Source organism: Anas platyrhynchos, chromosome 17, assembly GCF_047663525.1.
Source record: "Anas platyrhynchos isolate ZD024472 breed Pekin duck chromosome 17, IASCAAS_PekinDuck_T2T, whole genome shotgun sequence".
NCBI lineage: Eukaryota > Metazoa > Chordata > Aves > Anseriformes > Anatidae > Anas > Anas platyrhynchos.
Genome location: NC_092603.1, coordinates 1,906,380 through 1,924,130, shown reverse-complemented (window position 1 = coordinate 1,924,130; position 17,751 = coordinate 1,906,380). Strand labels below are relative to the sequence as shown.

The 17,751-nt window shown below is 55.8% G+C and overlaps 3 protein-coding genes across 4 annotated transcripts; 1 reads left to right on the top strand and 2 right to left on the bottom strand.

Annotated features, from left to right (window-relative positions):
- Window positions 1–1,675: 1,675 nt before the first annotated feature.
- On the bottom strand, window positions 1,676–10,236 carry LOC113845410 (butyrophilin subfamily 1 member A1). 2 transcript variants are annotated; one of them, XM_072024845.1, is made up of 17 exons: window positions 8,836–10,236; window positions 7,612–7,959; window positions 6,704–6,985; window positions 6,470–6,574; window positions 6,172–6,192; window positions 5,628–5,648; window positions 5,492–5,512; window positions 5,374–5,394; window positions 5,245–5,265; window positions 4,868–4,888; window positions 4,332–4,352; window positions 4,204–4,224; window positions 3,757–3,777; window positions 3,220–3,240; window positions 3,092–3,112; window positions 2,901–2,933; window positions 1,676–2,723 (listed from the first exon to the last, which is right to left on the bottom strand). In XM_072024845.1, the coding sequence occupies exons 1-17, from the start codon at window positions 8,933–8,935 to the stop codon at window positions 2,185–2,187; spliced, it is 1,638 nt and encodes a 545-aa protein (XP_071880946.1). In that variant the 5' UTR covers window positions 8,936–10,236; the 3' UTR covers window positions 1,676–2,184. The 2 variants fall into 2 exon arrangements, with proteins under 2 accessions (XP_071880946.1, XP_071880947.1); XM_072024846.1 differs by lacking the exon at window positions 6,172–6,192 and having other exon boundaries at window positions 8,836–10,235.
- Window positions 10,237–11,311: 1,075 nt separating this feature from the next.
- Window positions 11,312–12,121, top strand: LOC113841475 (HLA class II histocompatibility antigen, DM beta chain-like). The gene is made up of 4 exons (XM_072024740.1): window positions 11,312–11,714; window positions 11,797–11,916; window positions 11,993–12,028; window positions 12,111–12,121. Exons 1-4 carry the CDS (start codon window positions 11,312–11,314, stop codon window positions 12,119–12,121), a joined length of 570 nt encoding a protein of 189 aa, XP_071880841.1.
- A 612-nt stretch (window positions 12,122–12,733) lies between these two features.
- Window positions 12,734–17,338, bottom strand: LOC139998861 (butyrophilin subfamily 1 member A1-like). Its single transcript, XM_072024739.1, has 7 exons — window positions 17,326–17,338; window positions 16,442–16,789; window positions 15,590–15,871; window positions 15,356–15,460; window positions 14,323–14,343; window positions 14,188–14,208; window positions 12,734–13,730 (listed from the first exon to the last, which is right to left on the bottom strand). The coding sequence occupies exons 1-7, from the start codon at window positions 17,336–17,338 to the stop codon at window positions 13,057–13,059; spliced, it is 1,464 nt and encodes a 487-aa protein (XP_071880840.1). The 3' UTR covers window positions 12,734–13,056.
- Window positions 17,339–17,751: the final 413 nt, after the last annotated feature.

Below are 17,751 nucleotides of genomic sequence, written 5' to 3'. Positions count from 1 at the left end.
GTGCCTGGTAAAGTTACAGAGATTGCTCTGGGAGTGAGTGAAAAACACCTAAGGGACAATGTGGTCACTGGTCATAGGACACATGGGTTCATGGGTGGAAGCTCATGTTCAACAAACCTCATTTCCTTTTTTTTGGATAAGGTCAGTCTCCCATTTGACTGAGGGAGCCAGTTGAAGTGATCTTTTGGATTTCAGGAAAGATTATGACATGGTTTCTGACCGTATCCGTCTGGACCAAACGTCCATCACAGAGCCAGAGAAATGCACAATACGATGGGTGAACAATTGGCTGAGGGGTCAGGCTCTGAGGGTTCTGGTAAATGGGGCAATCTCAGGCTGGTGGCCAGTCATGAGTAGGGCTGTGCAGGGCTCCATTTTGGGGCCAGGTCTCATCAGTGGCCCCATAAATTAACTGGATGTAGGATGGGAAGGAAACCTGTGTGAGTTTGTGGCTGACACGGAACAGAGAGGAGCTGCTGACTCCGTCGAAGGTGAAGAGGCCTTGCAGAGGGATCTGGCCAAAGGGGAGAGCTGGGCAACCACCGCCTGTGGGAAGTTTAACAAGAGCAAGTGCCGGCCGTGTCCCTGGGCAGGAGCAGCCCTGGCAGTACGGACAGCGTGGGGGGCGAGAGGCTGGAGAGCAGCCCCCAGAACAGGAGCTGGGGCGTTGTGGCCGATGGCTAGTTGGATGTGAGCCAGCAGCGGGCCCTGGCAGCCCAAAGGGCCAAGCGTGCCCTGGGGTGCCTCAGGCACGGCACTGCTGGCCGGCCGAGGGAAGAGATCGTCCCACTCTGCAAGGCCTGCTGCGGCCTTGCCTCGAGCACTGCGTGCATCTGTGACCACCGCAGCAGACGAAGGGCGTGAAACTGTGCGAGAGCCTCCAAGGTGGGCTACGAGGACGGCGAAGGCTCTGCAGGGCAAGGTGTGTGAGGAGCGGCTGAAGGCGCTTGGCTTGTTGAGCCCAGAGCAGAGGAGATGCAGGGGAGGCCTTGCGGCGGCCCATGGCTTCCTGATGAGGGGAGCGGAGGGACAGGCGCTGGTCTCTGCTCTCTGGGGCCAGTGACAGAGCCAGAGAAAATGGCATGGAGCTGCTTCAGGGGAGGCTCAGGCCAGCTGTTCAGAAACTATTTATTTCCTGAGAGGGTGATCAGGCGCTGGAACAGGCTCCCAAGGGACGTAGCCATGTCCCTGAGCCTGCTGCAGCTGAAGCAGTGTTTGCAGAAGGCTGTTTGAGAGAGGGTCTGATTTTGGGGTTGGCCGCTGTGGAGTCTCGAGATGGACTCTATGGTCCCATTGGGTCCCTACCAACTCAGGCTATTCTGTCATTCTGTGATCTTGGGCTTTAGGCTGAGGAGACCTTCTCCCTCTGCTTGAAGGACTTCCAAGAGATGCCCCAGTGTGGGGAAAGCCTCAACAGAGCCTGTGTGATGGGAGGCTGCAAGCCCTTTGGTTGTCCCCTTGGGCAGTACAATGACCCAGATGGGACAAGGGGGTCCCAGGCTCCAGCTGGAGAAATGGGAGCTCCTGGAGTTTTTGGTTCCTCCTGGCTCTGACTCCCAGGACCAACACCAAGGAGAGGTCTGCTACAAGATGCCTTCCCAGGCAGCAAAGCCTCAGAACACAAAGCACCCAAGAAATGCCACTGCCAGACTCCATCTTCCTGTGCAAAACTTTATTTGACACAGTCCTGCTGCTGCTGGGCCTTGATGTGATCCAGAGGAAGGAACAAAGAGCCCCCACAGGCTGCTCATGCTCAGCACCAGGCACAGAGAACAGATCAATCCCGAACTAGGAGGCAAAGGTGGCCTGCAATGGCCGGCAGCACACAGTGACCACATCCCTTGCCTTGGGGTCTGCAAGCAGTGCAAGCAGAGGGGAGAGGAGCGTGGAGAGCTGCTGCAGCCCCTGTGCTGCCCGCTGGGGCTCAGAGGCAGGGTGAGACCCGTGCGTGCCAGCAGGGCTTGTGCCCCAGCACAGGAGCCGCGTGCAGGGCAGAGCCCAGGGGCTGCAAGGGGTCTGTCCCCTGCTTGCAGCATCCCAGCCCTCCTCCAGCAGCAGGGAGGAACATGGGGCAGCCCCTGGCCCCACTGCCCCTCATTCCTGTGCTGGTCCTGCAGGACCAAGGAGGGGTGATGCAGGAGTGTCTGGAGAAGGGCAGGAGGTCCTCAGGGCTGGGAACAGGGTTTACAGGGTTCTGTCCCTCAGGCACAGCTGAACTCCCCGTTTCCGCATCATGAACCAGGGTCGGATGCTCTCCCCATTGAAGGAGACTGCTGTGAAAGTGAAGATCTCGACCCCATTGTCAGCGTTGATGAAAGACACCTGCCCCTGGGTACAGTCCAGACAGACCCAGATCCTCGTGGGGACAGGGGACAGGGACAAGTCAGTGGGAGGAGATGTGAGAGACTTGAGATGTTCATAATAGTACTCCACAGCCCAGATCCCTGCTGTAGGACTCATGTTGATCTTCCCCTTCCTCTCCACAGAAGCCCTGGCCACCCCCACAGCCCACCAAGAATTCTTTAGCTGATCCCCCTCCACCTCCACCAACCAGCAGTGCCTCCCCTCTCTGAACTCCTCACGGCCCAGCATGCATAAACTCTCCTGAAATCTCTCTGGTGTGTCAGGAACCTGAAGTGGTATGTCTTCCCATCTCACACTGCTCTTGTCCTGAGACAGGACAAACTGGGGATGAGCCGTGTCCGGATCCAGGGTCACCTTCACTGCAGGGAGAGAAGGAGCCAGGCCATCAGGGGCAGAGCTCAGCCCTGGGCAGACTTTCCCCAGCTCGGGGCCAGGAGCTGCCCCACGGGGCAGGAGATGGGGCACCTCTTAGCTCCTGAACATGCCCCAGCAAGGGAAGGAGAAGCACCTCAGAGGGCAACTCAGTGCACACCTACCTCTATTTTGAGGCAGCAGACACCTTCTCCATGCTGGAAGGAGAGGGGAGAGCTGGTCACAGCCCATGGCTGGTGCCCAGTGTTTGTGGGCAGGGTGAGGGGCCAGCACTGGGCTGCTCTGTCCCAGCTGCCCACCCTCCCCTGCACATTGCCTTGGAGATGTCATGCAGCCCGAGCTCTGTGACACTCACCCAGCTCTGCAGCTTGTTCCGCTGGAAAAGGAAGAGAAACGCAAGGCATGATGAGAGGGGAGTTGCTCAGCCCATGGCTGCTGCCATGGAAAGGTGCCAAGTCTTTGGGTTTATTAAGGTAGTCTTACCCATAGTTGCATCTTTTCTCACTGGAAAGGAAAAGCAAAAGCAATGCATGATCAGAGAGGAGTGTTTCAAATTCCATGACTAATTCCATGGCTACACCCCAAAATTCTTTGACCTGGTGAATGGGCACAGAAAGTCTTGCTCTCGGACTGTGAGGGACCAGACTAACAGGGAGCAAGACCCAACTTTGAGCAAGGCTTGTGCACGTGGAGCAGTAAGGACAGACACTTGTGCAGCTCTCTGCACCGTGCCACCAAAACACAAGTGGAACTGAATGGGGACGGGTGGAGGACGTCCGTGTCCCAGAAGCGTCAGTGCAGAATGGGGCAGACCCGCAGCTTCCTCCCCATCCCCACCTTGATCCCTGTTCTTTTCAGCCATCCCGGCCATATCCCGTGCCCAGGGCACCCCCAGCCCCAGCACTCCCCACTCTCCTGTCAGGGTGAGTGCCCAGCCCTGTGTTGCTCTGTCCCAGCTGCCCACCCTCCCCTGCACATCCCCTTGGTGTTGCCTTGGGGCTCAAGGACGGGGACACTCACCCAGCTCTGCAGCTTGTTTCTCTGAAAAGAAAAAAGAAAATCGATGTGTGACCAGAAGGAAGAGCTTCTCAGCCCATGGCTAGACTTTGAATACATCTCATGAGTGGGAAATGACCAACTTGCACCCAGATTGTGAGAGACCTGATTAAGTCAGCCAGAACCAGCTTTGAGCAAGGCTCGTGCACGTGGAGCATTAAGGACAGACACTTGTGCATCTCTCAGCACCATGTCACCAAAACGCAAGTGGAAGTGAATGGGGACGGGTGGGGTACGTCCCTGTCCAGAAGCGTCAGTGCAGAGTGGGGCAGCCCCATAGCTTGCACGTGGGTGCAGAGTGATGGGTGTGGGCAGGGTGAGGGGCCAGCCCTGGGCTGCTCTGTCCAGGCTGCCCACCTTCCACTGCACATCGCCTTGGGGATGTCAGAGCCCAAGCTCTGCGAAACTCACCCAGCTCTGCAGCTTTTTCCGCTGGAAAAGGAAGAGAAAAGCAAGGCATGAGAGAGGGGGAGCTGCTCAGCCCATGGCTGCTGCCATGGAAAGGTGCCAAATCTTTGGTTTTATTAAGGCAGTCTTACCGATCACTGCATCTTTTCTCACTGGAAAAGGAAAGAAAAGCAATGCATGATCAGAGAGGAGTGCTTCAAATTCCATGACTAATTCCATGGCTACACCCCAAAGTTCTTTGACCTGGTGAATGGGCACAGACAGTCTTGCTCTCGGACTGGGAGGGACCAGACTAACAGGGAGCAAGACCCAACTTTGAGCAAGGCTTGTGCACATGGACCAGTAAGGACAGACACTTGTGCAGCTCTCTGCACCGTGCCACCAAAACACAAGTGGAAGTGAACGGGGATGGGTAGAGGACGTCCCTGTCCCAGAAGTGTCAGTGCAGAGTGGGGCAGCTCCTCAGCTTGCTCCCCATCCCCACCTTGATCCCCGTTCTTTTCAGCCATCCCGGCTGTGTCCCGTGCCCAGGGCACCCCCAGCTCCAGCACTCCCCGCTCCCCTCTCAGGGTGAGGGGCCAGCCCTGGGCTGCTCTGTCCCAGCTGCCCACCCTCCCCTGCACATCACTTTGGTGTTTCCCTGGGACGCAAGTACGGGGACACTCACCCAGCTCTGCAGCTTGTTCCTCTGAAAAGGAAAGAAAGTAATGCATGATCAGAGGGGAGTGTTGCTCAGCCCATGGCAGATCGTGAACATATCCCATGACTGGCAAAATACTGCCTTGCTCCGAGGTGAGACCAAGCAAATAGTCATTGTGGCCCAGCTTTGTTTAATGGTCTTATAGGTGGAACCGTAAGGACAGACACTTGTGCAGCTCTCTGCACCGTGGCCAAGCTCAGAGACACGTGGCCAAGCTCAGGGACAAGCTTCATGGTCTGAACTTTTGGGTAGACCTGTGCGGTGTCAAGAGTTGGACTTGATGATCCTTAAGGGTCCCTTCCAACTCAGGATATTCTATGATTCTATGATTCTATGACACTTACCCACTTTGGCAGCCAATTCCGCTGGAAAAGAAAGAGAAAGCAGTGCATGAGGAGGAAGGAGAGATTCTCACCAAATGGCTGCTGCAAAGCAAAGGACGTCAATTCCTTCAGATTAGGTGGGAGACTCACCCAGTCTTGCATCTTTTTCCTCTGGGAAAGAAAAGCATAAGGAATCCATGATCAGAGGGAAAAATGATCATCCCATGTCTGGACCCCAAATCCTTTGAGTTTGGGGATTGACACTCACCGATCTCTGCAGGTTGTTCCTCTGTAAAAGAAAAAGAAAGAGAAAAGTAATGCATGTTCATAGGGGCAGCTTCTTATCCCATGGCTACTCCTCTGGGAAGACACCAAATGCTTTCTCTTTGGGGAAGGAGACTTACCCAGCTTTGCAACTCTGTTCACTGAAAAAGGAAAACAAAAGCATGAGTGATCAGAGGTTACAGCTTTTCATCTCAGGGCTGATCCCATTTGAAGACCACAAAGGGTTTAAAGTGGGAAATGACCAACTTCCACTCAGACTGGGAGGGACCAGTCTAACAGGGAGCAAGACCCAGCTTTGAGCAAGGCTTTTGCACGTGGAGCAGTAAGGAAAGACACTTGTGCAGCTCTCTGCACCATGCCACCAAAAGACAATGGGAAGTGATTGCACATGGGTGGAGGACGTCCCTGTCCCAGAAGCGTCAGTGCAGAGCAGGGCAGCCCCGCAACTCGCTCCCCATCCCCACCTTGATCCCCGTTCCTTTCAGCCATCCTGGCCGTGCCCCATGCCCAGGGCATCCCCAGCCCCAGCACTCCCCACTCCCACACCAGGCTCCAGCTGCTCCTCCAGCACCCCCTGAGCCACCAGCACACAAGCCCCCAGAGCCCACCCAGACCAGGCCCTCCCGCACAGACACCACTTCCCCAGGGACTGCAAGGACTCACCCAGCTCTCGCCTCTGTGCCGCTGAAAAGCAAAGGCGGAGGAAGAGGTGGTGAGCAGAGCAGCTTGGTTGCTGGGTGGGAACATGTGCAGGGGGGCTGCGCGTTGCCACCAGCCCCACGCTGCAGCCATGCTCCCTGGCCTCCCATCCAAGATGATCCTAAGGCCTTTGGCATCCCCAGGAGAACATTCCCTTCCTCCTCCTACGCACCTCCCTGGGACAGGGCTCAGCCCTGCTCCACACGCACGCAGGTCCCTGCAGAACACCTCCCTGCGCTCCATCCCTGCGCTGCCAGCTTACCTTGCTTTTGAAAGAGATAAACACCGAGGCCAATGGACACAGCCAAAAGCACGAGGACCAGAGCCAGAGCCACTATGAAGGGCTGGGCGTTGTGGAAGAAGGGAGCTGAGAAAAGGCACCAGGAAAAGGGCTGCGTTTATATGGCTGTGGTTAAAAGAGCAAGACCCAGACTTCTCCTGGGTTGGGACAAGTGCAGGGGCCAGGAACACTTCACCCTGGCTGTGCCATTTGTACCTGCGATGTGCAGGGATGATTCCTGCTCCTGCTGGAGGCGGCTGCTCCTGACCACGCAGGACAAGGGCCCCTCCACGCTCCCGGTCATGATGACGGCACCTTCGATTTCAAAGAGCCCCTCCTGGTCCTGGGAATGCGTCTGGGAGACCGAGGACAGGTGCTGCCCGCGAGCATCCCTCCACAGCAGTTGCGGCAGCGGGTACCAGCCGGCCGATCGACACAGCACCCGGACGCCTCCGGCCTCGTAGCCCCCCAGGGAGAGGTGGGGGTCAGCGCCTGTGGCTGGGGAAAGAGCGTGTGTCTGGGGCTTGACTTGGGGAGGGATTCATTTCAAGGCAAAGACCCCATCTGCTCCCAAGCCAGATACAGCCCACCACAGGAACGGCAAGGGGCTCAGGGATGAGGCACTCCGCATACTCATGCTCACCCCAAAACCATCCTACTAGGTTCCGGACCCAGAGAGCAGATCTGCACAAAGCCTCTGAACACAAATTGCCTACAAAGCCTAGGTGCTCACTCCAGCGTGTCCAGCCAGCATTGCTGCACCAAGCTGTGCTCGTTCAAGGAGCCCCAAGACTTCCTGACAACGTCTCAGGTCTCCCCCAGCACAGAAAGCAAAAGTAAAGCAGACATCCGGCTGCTCAGAGGACTCTGCGATTCTCCCTGTGTGCTGTTTGGTCCCATTGCTGACACAGCTGAAGGTGCTGCGCAGCAGCCTGTGACCAGTGCCCTCACAATATTATGATTATTGTCTTCAAAGATACCAGTGAAAACTGACAAAAGTCTCCAGGGAGCTCTCTCCCCAAATATTACCTCCACATCTATGGGCATGCTCCATGCAGTGAAACAGCTCAAGTATTCAAAGGGCATGTAAAGTCTGCCCTGGCAACATCGCCCCAACCACTAACCTGACACCTCCAGCTCCACAATGACTTCCTTGTAAGCATGAGCTTCTTCCACAGTGCAGGTGTACTGGCCATCATCAGAGGGTCTCAGCCCCATGATTCGCAAGTCCAGGCTTCCAGCAGAGAGACCATCCCTGACCAACTCTGTCCTCCCGGCATATGCCTCCATCTGCTCCCCGTACAGGTCCTCGCCATTGCAATAGTGGTGCACTGTCTCAGAGAACTCATCCCGGATCCATCTGACGTCCAAGCTGCGAGCATCGCGTTGAGGAGACAAGTGGCAGGGCAGCACGACATCCTGCCCCACGGTGGCAGTGAGAGGGTGTCCTGGTCCCACCACTCTGAGCTGGGCTGGTGTGAGAAGCAATGTTGTGTTTTTGCAGTAGAGAGTTATTTTTCTGTATTCCAAGGTAATTTTGTAGTCAGAATAAAGAGAAATGCTAGGTAGATAAGTGGACCGCAGAAGGCCTCACTGTTCCAAAATAAGGTAGAAGCTTGAGAAAAACAGGATGAGCATTGTGACAACAGGAAAACAAAGATCAGAAGTTCTCAAATCATAAGAAAGCAGAAATTAAAGGGCTGAAAAAAAAAAGAAAATTGCACATATATGGCATAGAGGAGTGTCATGTAGCCTGTGAACCTGTAGTACTCATCCAATGAGGAAACAGGGGAGGTGATCAGGCGTTGGGTAACGGGGAATAAAAGGTTAGGATTTGTTTACTGAAATGTGCTCCTGATTGACAGGACCGTTGCAATCGTGAATAAAATAGCTTCAGAGATGATCCAGTCTGAAGAAAATTATTTGAGATGTTTCTCACACTGGGCAATGGAGAAGGGCACAGAGAGGAGGTAATATTTTGCCATCGTAAATTTAGGGTCAGTGAGTGACAAAGGGTGTGAGTTGATGCATAAGTTGTTGCGTTCTGCTTCCCCCATGTCCCATGGGAAACCACCTGGGAAACAGGAGAGGGAGAGGGAGGACGTGCAGGAGAAGGAGGTGTGCTGGGAGTGGGAGCCCTCTCTGCAGCATTTGGGCAGGTGAAGGAGACACAGAAAGGACAAGCAAGGCAGTGCCCATATTGTGTGAATGAACCAAAGTGAAAGTGAAACCCAGCACGGGCGAGCTGTGTTTCGGGTCCCCGCTGTCCCACAGCTGTTCCCCTGCCCCACAGCAGCACGACTCTCAGGCAAAGGGGGAGAGCCCCCAGCAGCCCCACAGGATCCTACCTGAGCCCAGCTGGAGGAGGAGCAGAGTGATGAGGGAAGTCAGGAGGCCCCTGGCATGCCTGGTGAGACTGGGGCAGCCACAGTCCCAGGGGAGCCCCATCGGAGAGAGAGGTTTCCCAGGGGGCAGATGGCCCCCGCAGGTGTTCTTCTCCAAGGGAGCCCCACAAAAAGAGCGAGGTCCCTCACAGCACCCAGCTATGCTGCAGGAAGCACAGGGCTACGCCCAACTTCCCAAGCCTTTTCCTGCATCCTGTTTGCAATAATCGTCTAGGAGGAGCTCTGGCCCTGGAGCAGTGGGGACAAGTGTCTGGGGAGTTCTGCATGCCTGCCACTGAGATGCGGAATACTCTAAAACTGATCTGAATTAATATTTAGCTACATGTATGGTAAAATATCCTGATTATTGGGGATGTAGATGAGAACCTTACGAGAAGCAGATGTTAAAAGTAAGATATCGCTCAAAGCCAAGGGATGAGGGAAGGACAAAAAGTCGTTAGGGAAGGACAAAAAACTTGTTGGCAGGAAGCAAGGCAAAGTTAAGCAAAAACCTCCTCAATACTGTCCAACAGAAGGTCAAAGTCCAGAAAGGTAAAAAGTTTGACCTCCTCTTCCTCTTTGCCTTCATCCTTAAAGACCCCTTCCCACGACCACCAGGCTACATTGCACAGACGCAATGTGGAGGAGCTATAGGGAGGGGAGTATGGAAATGAGTACTTGAAGAGGTCCGCCTTTTCGGAGATGTTGTGTTTTAACCGGGCTGGCAGCTAAACACCACACAGCCATTTGCTTATTCTCCACCCTCCTTCTCTGGGATCACGGAGAGAACCGTGAAGTGAAGCCTGTGGATTCAGATAAAAGCAGTTTATTAAGACAGGAAAATAATAATAACAACAACTATAATAATAGTACTACTACTAACAGTGTGTACAAACAAGTGTTGCACAATGCAGATGCTTACCACCCACTGACCAATGTCCAGCCTATCACTGAGCAGCCGGCCTCCCCACCCCGGCTAGCCACCCCTATAGATTGTTTAGCATGACGTCAGGTGGTACGGAATACCCTTTTGGCCAGTTGGGGTCAGCTGTCCTTGGTATGTCCCCTCCCAGCTCCTGCTGCACCCCTAGCCTTCTCTCTGGCAGGGCAGAGCGAGAAGCTGAAACATCCTTGGCTTGGTGTAAGCACTGCTCTGCAACAATTAAAACATCAGCATGTTATCAGCACCCCAGGATACGGTTGGCCCTCCTGGCTGCTAGGGCACACTGCTGGCTCATGTTCAGCTTGCTGTCAGCCACAACCCCCAGATCTCTCTCTGCAGGGCTGCTCTCCAGCGTCTCATCCCCCAATCTGCACGTATACACAGGGTTGCCCCATCCCAGGTGCAGGACCCAGCACTTGCTCTTGTTAAACTTCATGCAGTTGGTGATTGCCCAGCTCTCCAATCTGTCCAGATCTCCCTGCAAGGGCTTTCCACCCTCAGCCGAGTCAACAACTCCTCCCAAGGGATGCCGTCCTTCCCAAACTGATCCTACACGTGCTTCCCACAGACAGCGGCTCTCTAACAACTGCTCCTGTATGTGTCTGTAGTATAGGGTACATCTGTCAGGAGCAAACTGTTCCAATCTGGGTCATCCATGCATGACAGCTCCCCTCAGAGTCCCGTCTCCTGTGTGGGCTCCTCTCCATGGGCTGTGGCTCCGGCCTGGGGCCTGCTCCTGTGGGGGCTCTCCATGGGCCGCAGCCTCCTCCAGGCCCCTTCCACCTCCTGCACCGGGGACTCCTCCATGGGCTGCAGTGTGGAGATCTGCTCCGCCTGTACTCCTGCTCCACCCACTAACCGCCCCAGTCCCCTAAGGACCTGTTTACAGCCTTCAGGCTTCTCTCTTCAATGTCATCACTGCCAGCCTGGACTATTAAAGGAGGATAGCAGTCCTGAGGCTTGGAGTCAGCTTCCCCACCCTAGGCATCCTCCTGGCTACACTTTCTACCTCTTCCTCAGCTCCCGGTCCCTCAAGCTCCAGAGCTCCAAACCTGTTGTGGAAGGGCACCTGGGAAGGTGGGGCCAGTATGGGGTGGCATCGCCTGCAATGTTGAGCAGGGACCTGTCTCCATTCCTCCTCAACTCCTAGGTCCCCTGCCTCTGCCCGACAGCGTCAGGGGAGGGGGTCTGCCCCCATTTGGGGTGTCTCACCCCGGTACCTCTCCTTCAGGCCCCGCAGGGAGCTGCCCCACCACTCTATCTCCCGCTCGCACGCCCTGATAGCCCTCAACCTCTCCACCTCCTCCTTGAGTTCTGCCACCAGGCGGACCAGGTCATCTACCTGCACGCACCTCACGCACACAGAGTCTCTCTGCCTCCTACAGATGGCAGCAAGAGGATCAGATGCTCCCTGTACCCAGAGACCTGCACTGGTGCATTTTTGAGTGGGCTGTCAGTCTCGGTGTTGTTCCCCAGGGCATTGCATGGGAAAGTGGCATGGGGAAGTTGTGTGGAGCTTTGCACGGGAGCATTGCACAGCATTGCGTGGGGACGTTGCACAGGGCAGGGAAAAGGGGCTCGCCCACCACTGATCCAATCCCCATCCCTGCTCCAGCGCAGCCCCAAGTCCACATCATCCCCACAGAGACAGGGAATGCCCGTGTGCCCATGTGCCTCAGCTGCCACATCTGGGGCTTCTACCACCCCGAGGTGACCGTCATCTGGCTGCACAACGGGGACATCGTGGAGCCCGATGACTACAACCCCATCTCCGCCATCCCCAATGGCGACTGGAGCTACCAGACGCAGGTGTCCCTGCTGGTGGCCCCGGTGGCAGGCGACACCTACATGTGCTCGGTGCAGCACGTCAGCCTGCAGGAGCCTCTCCTGGAGGACTGGAGTGAGTGGAGAGGCGCAGGACCGCACCCAGAGGCCGGCGGCCTTGGCTCCTTGCTGCCACTCACCCGGCCATGTCCCTGCAGGTCCTGGACTGATGCCGGAGGTGACGATACTGGTGGTGGTGGCTACCGTGCTGATGGTGCTGGGACTTGGCTTATTTCTCGCCGGCGTCTACCGCTTCAGGGCCAGGCCTCCCGCCCCAGGTGAGTGTCCGGGGAGAGCCGGGACCGTGGTCAAGGGCGACGAGGACTCTGCTCACTCCTCTTCTCCCCCCGGCAGGTTACACTCCCCTCCCTGGAGACAACTACCCCACAGGTAACGGTGTCCCCATCCCCGTCCCCATTGGCAAGGGGCAAATTTCCCCATCTCTCACCCTGTGTGTCCACCCCTTCCCCAGGCTACATCTGAGGACCCCCAGACGGACACCTCCCGGCACCGGCGTCTCCTGGTTGGCTCCATCTCAGACCCGATGCCGTGGTGCTGACAATAAAGATGCTCCACAAGCCCCGCTGGTGTCTGTGCAGAGTTCTGGGCACAGGGCAGAGGGTCACGCACTCCTACGGTGTCATACCAAGAGGAGCGGGTGTGTGGGGGCCATGCCATGGGACCCCAAAGGGCCCTGGGGTGCCTCAGGCACAGCATTGCTGGCCGGCCAAGGGAAGGGATCGTCCCGCTCTGCTCGGCCTGCTGCGGCCTCGCATCGAGCACTGCGTGCAGCTGTGGGCACCGCAGCAGACGAAGGGCGTGAAACTGTGCGAGAGCCTCCAAGGGAGGGCAACGAGGACGGCGAAGGCTCTGCGGGGCAAGGCGTGTGAGGAGACGGTCTGCTGCAAGACGTCTTCCCAGGCAGCAAGGCCTCAGGACACAAAGCACCCAGGAAATGCCACTGCCAGACTCCATCTTCCTGTACAAAACTTTATTTGACACAGTCCTGCTGCTGCTGGGCCTTGGATACATATACTCTAGAGGAAGGAATAAAGTGCTGCCACAGGCTGCTCATGCTCAGCACCAGGCACATAGAACACATCAACCCCAACCTAGGAGGCAAAGGTGGTCTGCAATTGCTGTCAGCACACGGTGACCACATCCCTTGCCCTGGGGTCTGCAAGCAGTGCAAGCAGAGGGGAGAGGAGCGTGGAGAGCTGCTGCAGCCCCTGTGCTGCCCGTTGGGGCTCAGAGGCAGGCTGAGACCCGTGGGTGCCAGCAGGGCTTGTGCCCCAGCACAGGAGCCGCGTGCAGGGCAGAGCCCAGGGGCTGCAAGGGGCATGGCCCCTGCTTGTAGCATCCCAGCCCTCCTCCAGCAGCAGGGAGGAACACAGGGCAGCCCCTGGTCCCACTGCCCCTCATTCCTGTGCTGGTCCTGCAGGATCAAGGAGAGGTGATGCAGGAGTGTCTGGAGAAGGGCAGGAGCCCCCCAGGGCTGGGGACAGGGTCTGGGGTGTTCTGTCCCTCAGGCACAGCTGAATTCCCACTGTCTCCACCCAGAACCAGGGGCGGATGCTCTCCCCATTGAAGGAGGCTGCTGTGAAAGTGAAGATCTGGACCCCATTGTCAGCATTGATAAAAGACACCTGCCCCTGGGTACAGTCCAGACAGACCCAGATCCTTGTGGGGACAGGGGACAGGGACAAGGGAGTGGGAGGCCATGTGAGAGATGTGAGGTGCCCCTCATTGTACTCCACAGCCCAGATCCCTTCTACAGGGCTCCTTTTGAAATACCCCTTCCTCTCCACAGAAGCCCTGGCCACCCCCACAGCCCAACGTGAATCCTTTAGCCGCTCTACCTCCACCACCACCATCCAGCAGTGCCTCCCCTCTCTGAACTCCTCACGGCCCAGCACGCACCACCGGTAGTCAAATCTCTCTGGTGTGTCAGGAACCTTCTGCCATTCACTTTCACATCTCACACTGCAGTTGTCCTGAGACACAACAAGCAGGGGATGAGCCGTGTCCGGATCCAGGGTCACCTTCACTGCAGGGACAGAAGGAGCCAGGCCATCAGGGGCAGAGCGCAGCCCTGGGCAGGCTTTCCCCAGCTCGGGGCCAGGAGCTGCCCCACGGGGCAGGAGATGGGGCACCTCTGGGCTCCTGAACACGCCCCACCAAGGGCAGGAGAAACATCTCAGAGGGCAACCCAATGCACACCTACCTCTGTTTTGAGGCAGCAGACACCTTCTCCATGCTGGAAGGAGAGGGGAGAGCTGGTCACAGCCCACAGCTGGTGCCCAGTGGGTGTGGGCAGGGTGAGGGGCCAGCCCTGGGATGCTCTGTCCCGGCTGATCACCTTCCCCTGCACATCACGGTTGTATTGCCCCTGGGGTCTGAACACCAGGAGACTTACCCAGCTCTGCATCTTGTTTCACTACAAATGTAAGAGTAAAGCAAAATATGAGAAGAAGGCACAGGTCCTACTTCCATATCTCTCACTATGATGACTTTTTTTTTTTCTTTTCATTTTGGAGAATGAGACTTACCCAGCTCTGCAGCTTGTTCATCTACAAATGAAAGAGAAAAGCAATGAATCGATGTGAGGAGTCAGCTTCGCATCAATGACTGCTACAAACCGAAGATCCCAAATTCCTTCAGTTGTGGGGGGAAGAGAGACTCACCCAGTCTTGCATCTTTTTCCTCTGGAAAAGAAAACCATAAGGAATGCATGATCAGAGGGAAAAACTTCTCATCCATTGTCTACACCGCAAATTCTTCCAGTTCAGGGATGGACACTCACCTATCTCTGCAGCATGTTCCACTGGAAAAAAAAAAAAAAAAAAAAAAAAAAGCAATGTAAGGTCAGATGGGAGTATGCCCATGGGAAGACACCAAATACCTTCTCTTTGGGGAAGGAGACTTACCCAGCTCTGCATCCTTTTTGGCTGTTATATAAAGCAAAACGAATGAATGGTCAGAGTGGAGAGACTTTCAATACAATACTGCTTCCATGGCTAGATTGCTAGACCCCAAACTTTTTTGCTCTCATGCATGGGCATAGACCACCTTGCTCCCAGACTTGTAGCGACCCCACTAACAAAGACCTAGGGCCAGCATTTTGCAAGATTTGTAGCAGCAGGGACAGACACTTGTGCATCTCTCTGCACCGTGCCACCAAAACACAAGGGGAAGTGAATGGGGATGAATGGAGGATGTCCTTTTCCTGAAGCGTCAGTGCAAAGCGGGGCAGCCCCACAGCTCGCTCCCCGTCCCCACCTTGATCCCCGTTCCTTTCAGAAATCCCGGCCATGTCCCGTGCCCAGGGCAGCCCCAGCCCCAGCACTCCCCACTCCCACCCCAGGCTCCAGCTGCTCCTCCAGCACCCCCTGAGCCACCAGCACACAAGCCCCCAGAGCCCACGCAGTCCAGGCCCTCCCGCAGGGACACCACCAGTTCCCAGGGGCTGGAGGCACGGACTGCAAGGACTCACCCAGCTCTCGCCTCTGTGCCGCTGAAAAGCAAAGGCGGAGGAAGAGGTGGTGAGCAGAGCAGCTTGGTTGCTGGGTGGGAACATGTGCAGGGAGGCTGCGCCTTGCCACCAGCCCCACGCTGCAGCCATGCTCCCTGGCCTCCCACCCAAGGCCCCTTGCTTGAGACCCAGGGGGGTCCCTGCAGAACACCTCCCTCCGCTCCATCCCTGCACTGCCAGCTTACCTTGCTTTCGAAAGAGATAAACACCCAGGCCAATGGACACAGCCAAAAGCACGAGGACCAGAGCCAGAGCCACCATCCAGGGCTGGGCGTTGTGGAAGAAGGGAGCTGAGAAAAGGCACCAGGAAAAGGGCTGTGTTTACATTGCCATAGGTGGAAGACCAAGACCCAGACTTCTCCTGGGTCAGGACAAGTGCAGGGTCAAGGAACACCTCACCCTGGCTGTGCCATTTGTACCTGCAATGTGCAGGGAAAATTTCCTCTCCTGCTGGAGGTGGTTGTTCCTGACCACACAGGACAAGGGCCCCTTCATACTCCCGGTCACGATGACGGCGCCTTCGATTTCAAAGAGCCCCTCCTGGTCCTGGGAATGTGTCTGGGAGACCGAGGGCAGGTGCTGCCCGCGAGCATCCCTCCACAGCAGCTGCGGCAGCGGGTACCAGCCGGCCGATCGACACAGCACCCGGACGCCTCCGGCCTCGTAGCCCCCCAGGGAGAGGTGGGGGTCAGCGCCTGTGGCTGGGGGAAGAGCGTGTGGCTGGGGCTTGACTTGGGGAGGGATTCAGTTCTAAGGCAAAGACCCCATGTGCTCCCATGCCAGACACAGCCTAACACACCAATGGCCCCAGGGGCTCAGGGACCAGGCACTCTGAGCACACACCCTCACCTCCAAAACATACTGGTAGGTGCCAGACCAAGAGAGCAGAGCTGCACAATGCCAGAGGCCCCAAATCACACAGAAAACCCAGGTGCTTAGCTTCCTGACAACATCTAAGGTCTCACCCAGAACAGAAAGCAATAGTAAAGCAGACACCTGGCTGTTCAGAGGACTCTGCAACTCTCCCTGTGTGCTGTTTGGTCCCATTGCTGACACAGCTGAATGTTCTGCTCAGCAGCCTGTGCCCAGTGCCCTCACAATATTATGATTATTGTCTTCAAGGACACCAGTGAAAACTGACAAAAGTATCCAGGGAGCTCTCTCCCCAAATATTTCCTCCACATTCATGAGCATGCTCCATGCTGTGAAACAGCTGAAACATTCAAAGGACACGTAAACTCTGCCCTGGCAGCATCACCCCAGCCACTAACCTGACACCTCCAGCTTCACAATGGCTTCGTCATAAGCATCAGCATCTCCCACAGTGCAGACATACTGGCCATCATCAGAGGGTCTCAGCTCCATGATTCGCAAGTCCAGGATTCCAGCAGAGAGACCATCTCTGAGCAACTCTGTCCTCCCGGCATATGCCCCCATCTGCTCCCCGTACAGGTCCTGTCCATCACGGTAGTGGTGCACCATCTCAGAGAACTTCTTCCTAATCCACCTGACCTCCAAGCTGCGAGCATCGCGTTGAGGGGACAAGTGGCAGGGCAGCACGACATCCTGCCCCACGGTGGCAGTGACAGAGTAGCCTGGTCCCTCCACTCTGAGCTGGGCTGGTGTGAGAAACAATGTTGTGTTTTTACAGTATAGAATTATTTTTCTGTATTTCAAGGTGTAGTCAGAATATCGAGAAATGCTAAGCAGATAAGTGGACCGTAGAAGGCCTCACTGTTCCAAAATAAGGTAGAAGCTTGAGAAAAACAGGACGAGCAGTGTGAGAACAGGAGAACAAACATCACAAGTTCTCAAAATATGAGAAAGGAGAAATAAAAGGGTTAAAAAAATAATAATCTACATATATGGTATAGAGGAGCGTCAAGTAGCTTGTGAACCTGTAGTACTCATCCAATGAGGAAACAGGGGAGGTGATCAGGCATTGGGAAATAGAGAAAAAAAGGTTAGGATTTGTTTACTAAAATGTGCTCCTGATTGACAGGACCGTTGCAATCGGGAATAAAATAGCTTCAGAGAAGATCCAGTCTGAAGATAATTATTTGAGATGTTTCTCACACTGGGAAATGGGGACAGGCACAGAGAGGAGGTGAGATTTTGCCATATGCAAGCATATGCCCCCATCTGCTCCCCGTACAGGTCCTCGCCATTGCAGTAGTGGTGCACTGTCTCAGAGATATGGTCCCGCATCCACCTGACGTCCAAGCTGCGAGCATCCCGTTTAGGGGACAAGTGGCAGGGCAGCACGACATCCTGCCCCACGGTGGCAGTGACAGAGTGGCCTGGTCCCTCCACTCTGAGCTGGGCTGGGCAATGGAGAAGGGCACAGAGAAGCAGTGAGATTTTGCCATTGTAAATTTAGGGTCAGTGAGTGTCAAAGGGGGAGCTGTGTGTGAGTTGGTGTGTGCTGCGTCCCCCGTGTCCCATGGGAAACCACAGGGGAAAGAGGAGAGGGAGAGGGAGGATGTGCAGGAGAAGGAGGTGTGCTGGGAGTGGGAGCCCTCTCTGCAGCATTAGGGCATAAGAAGTGCCAGATATGGCAGCTAAGTCAGCTCCCGTATTT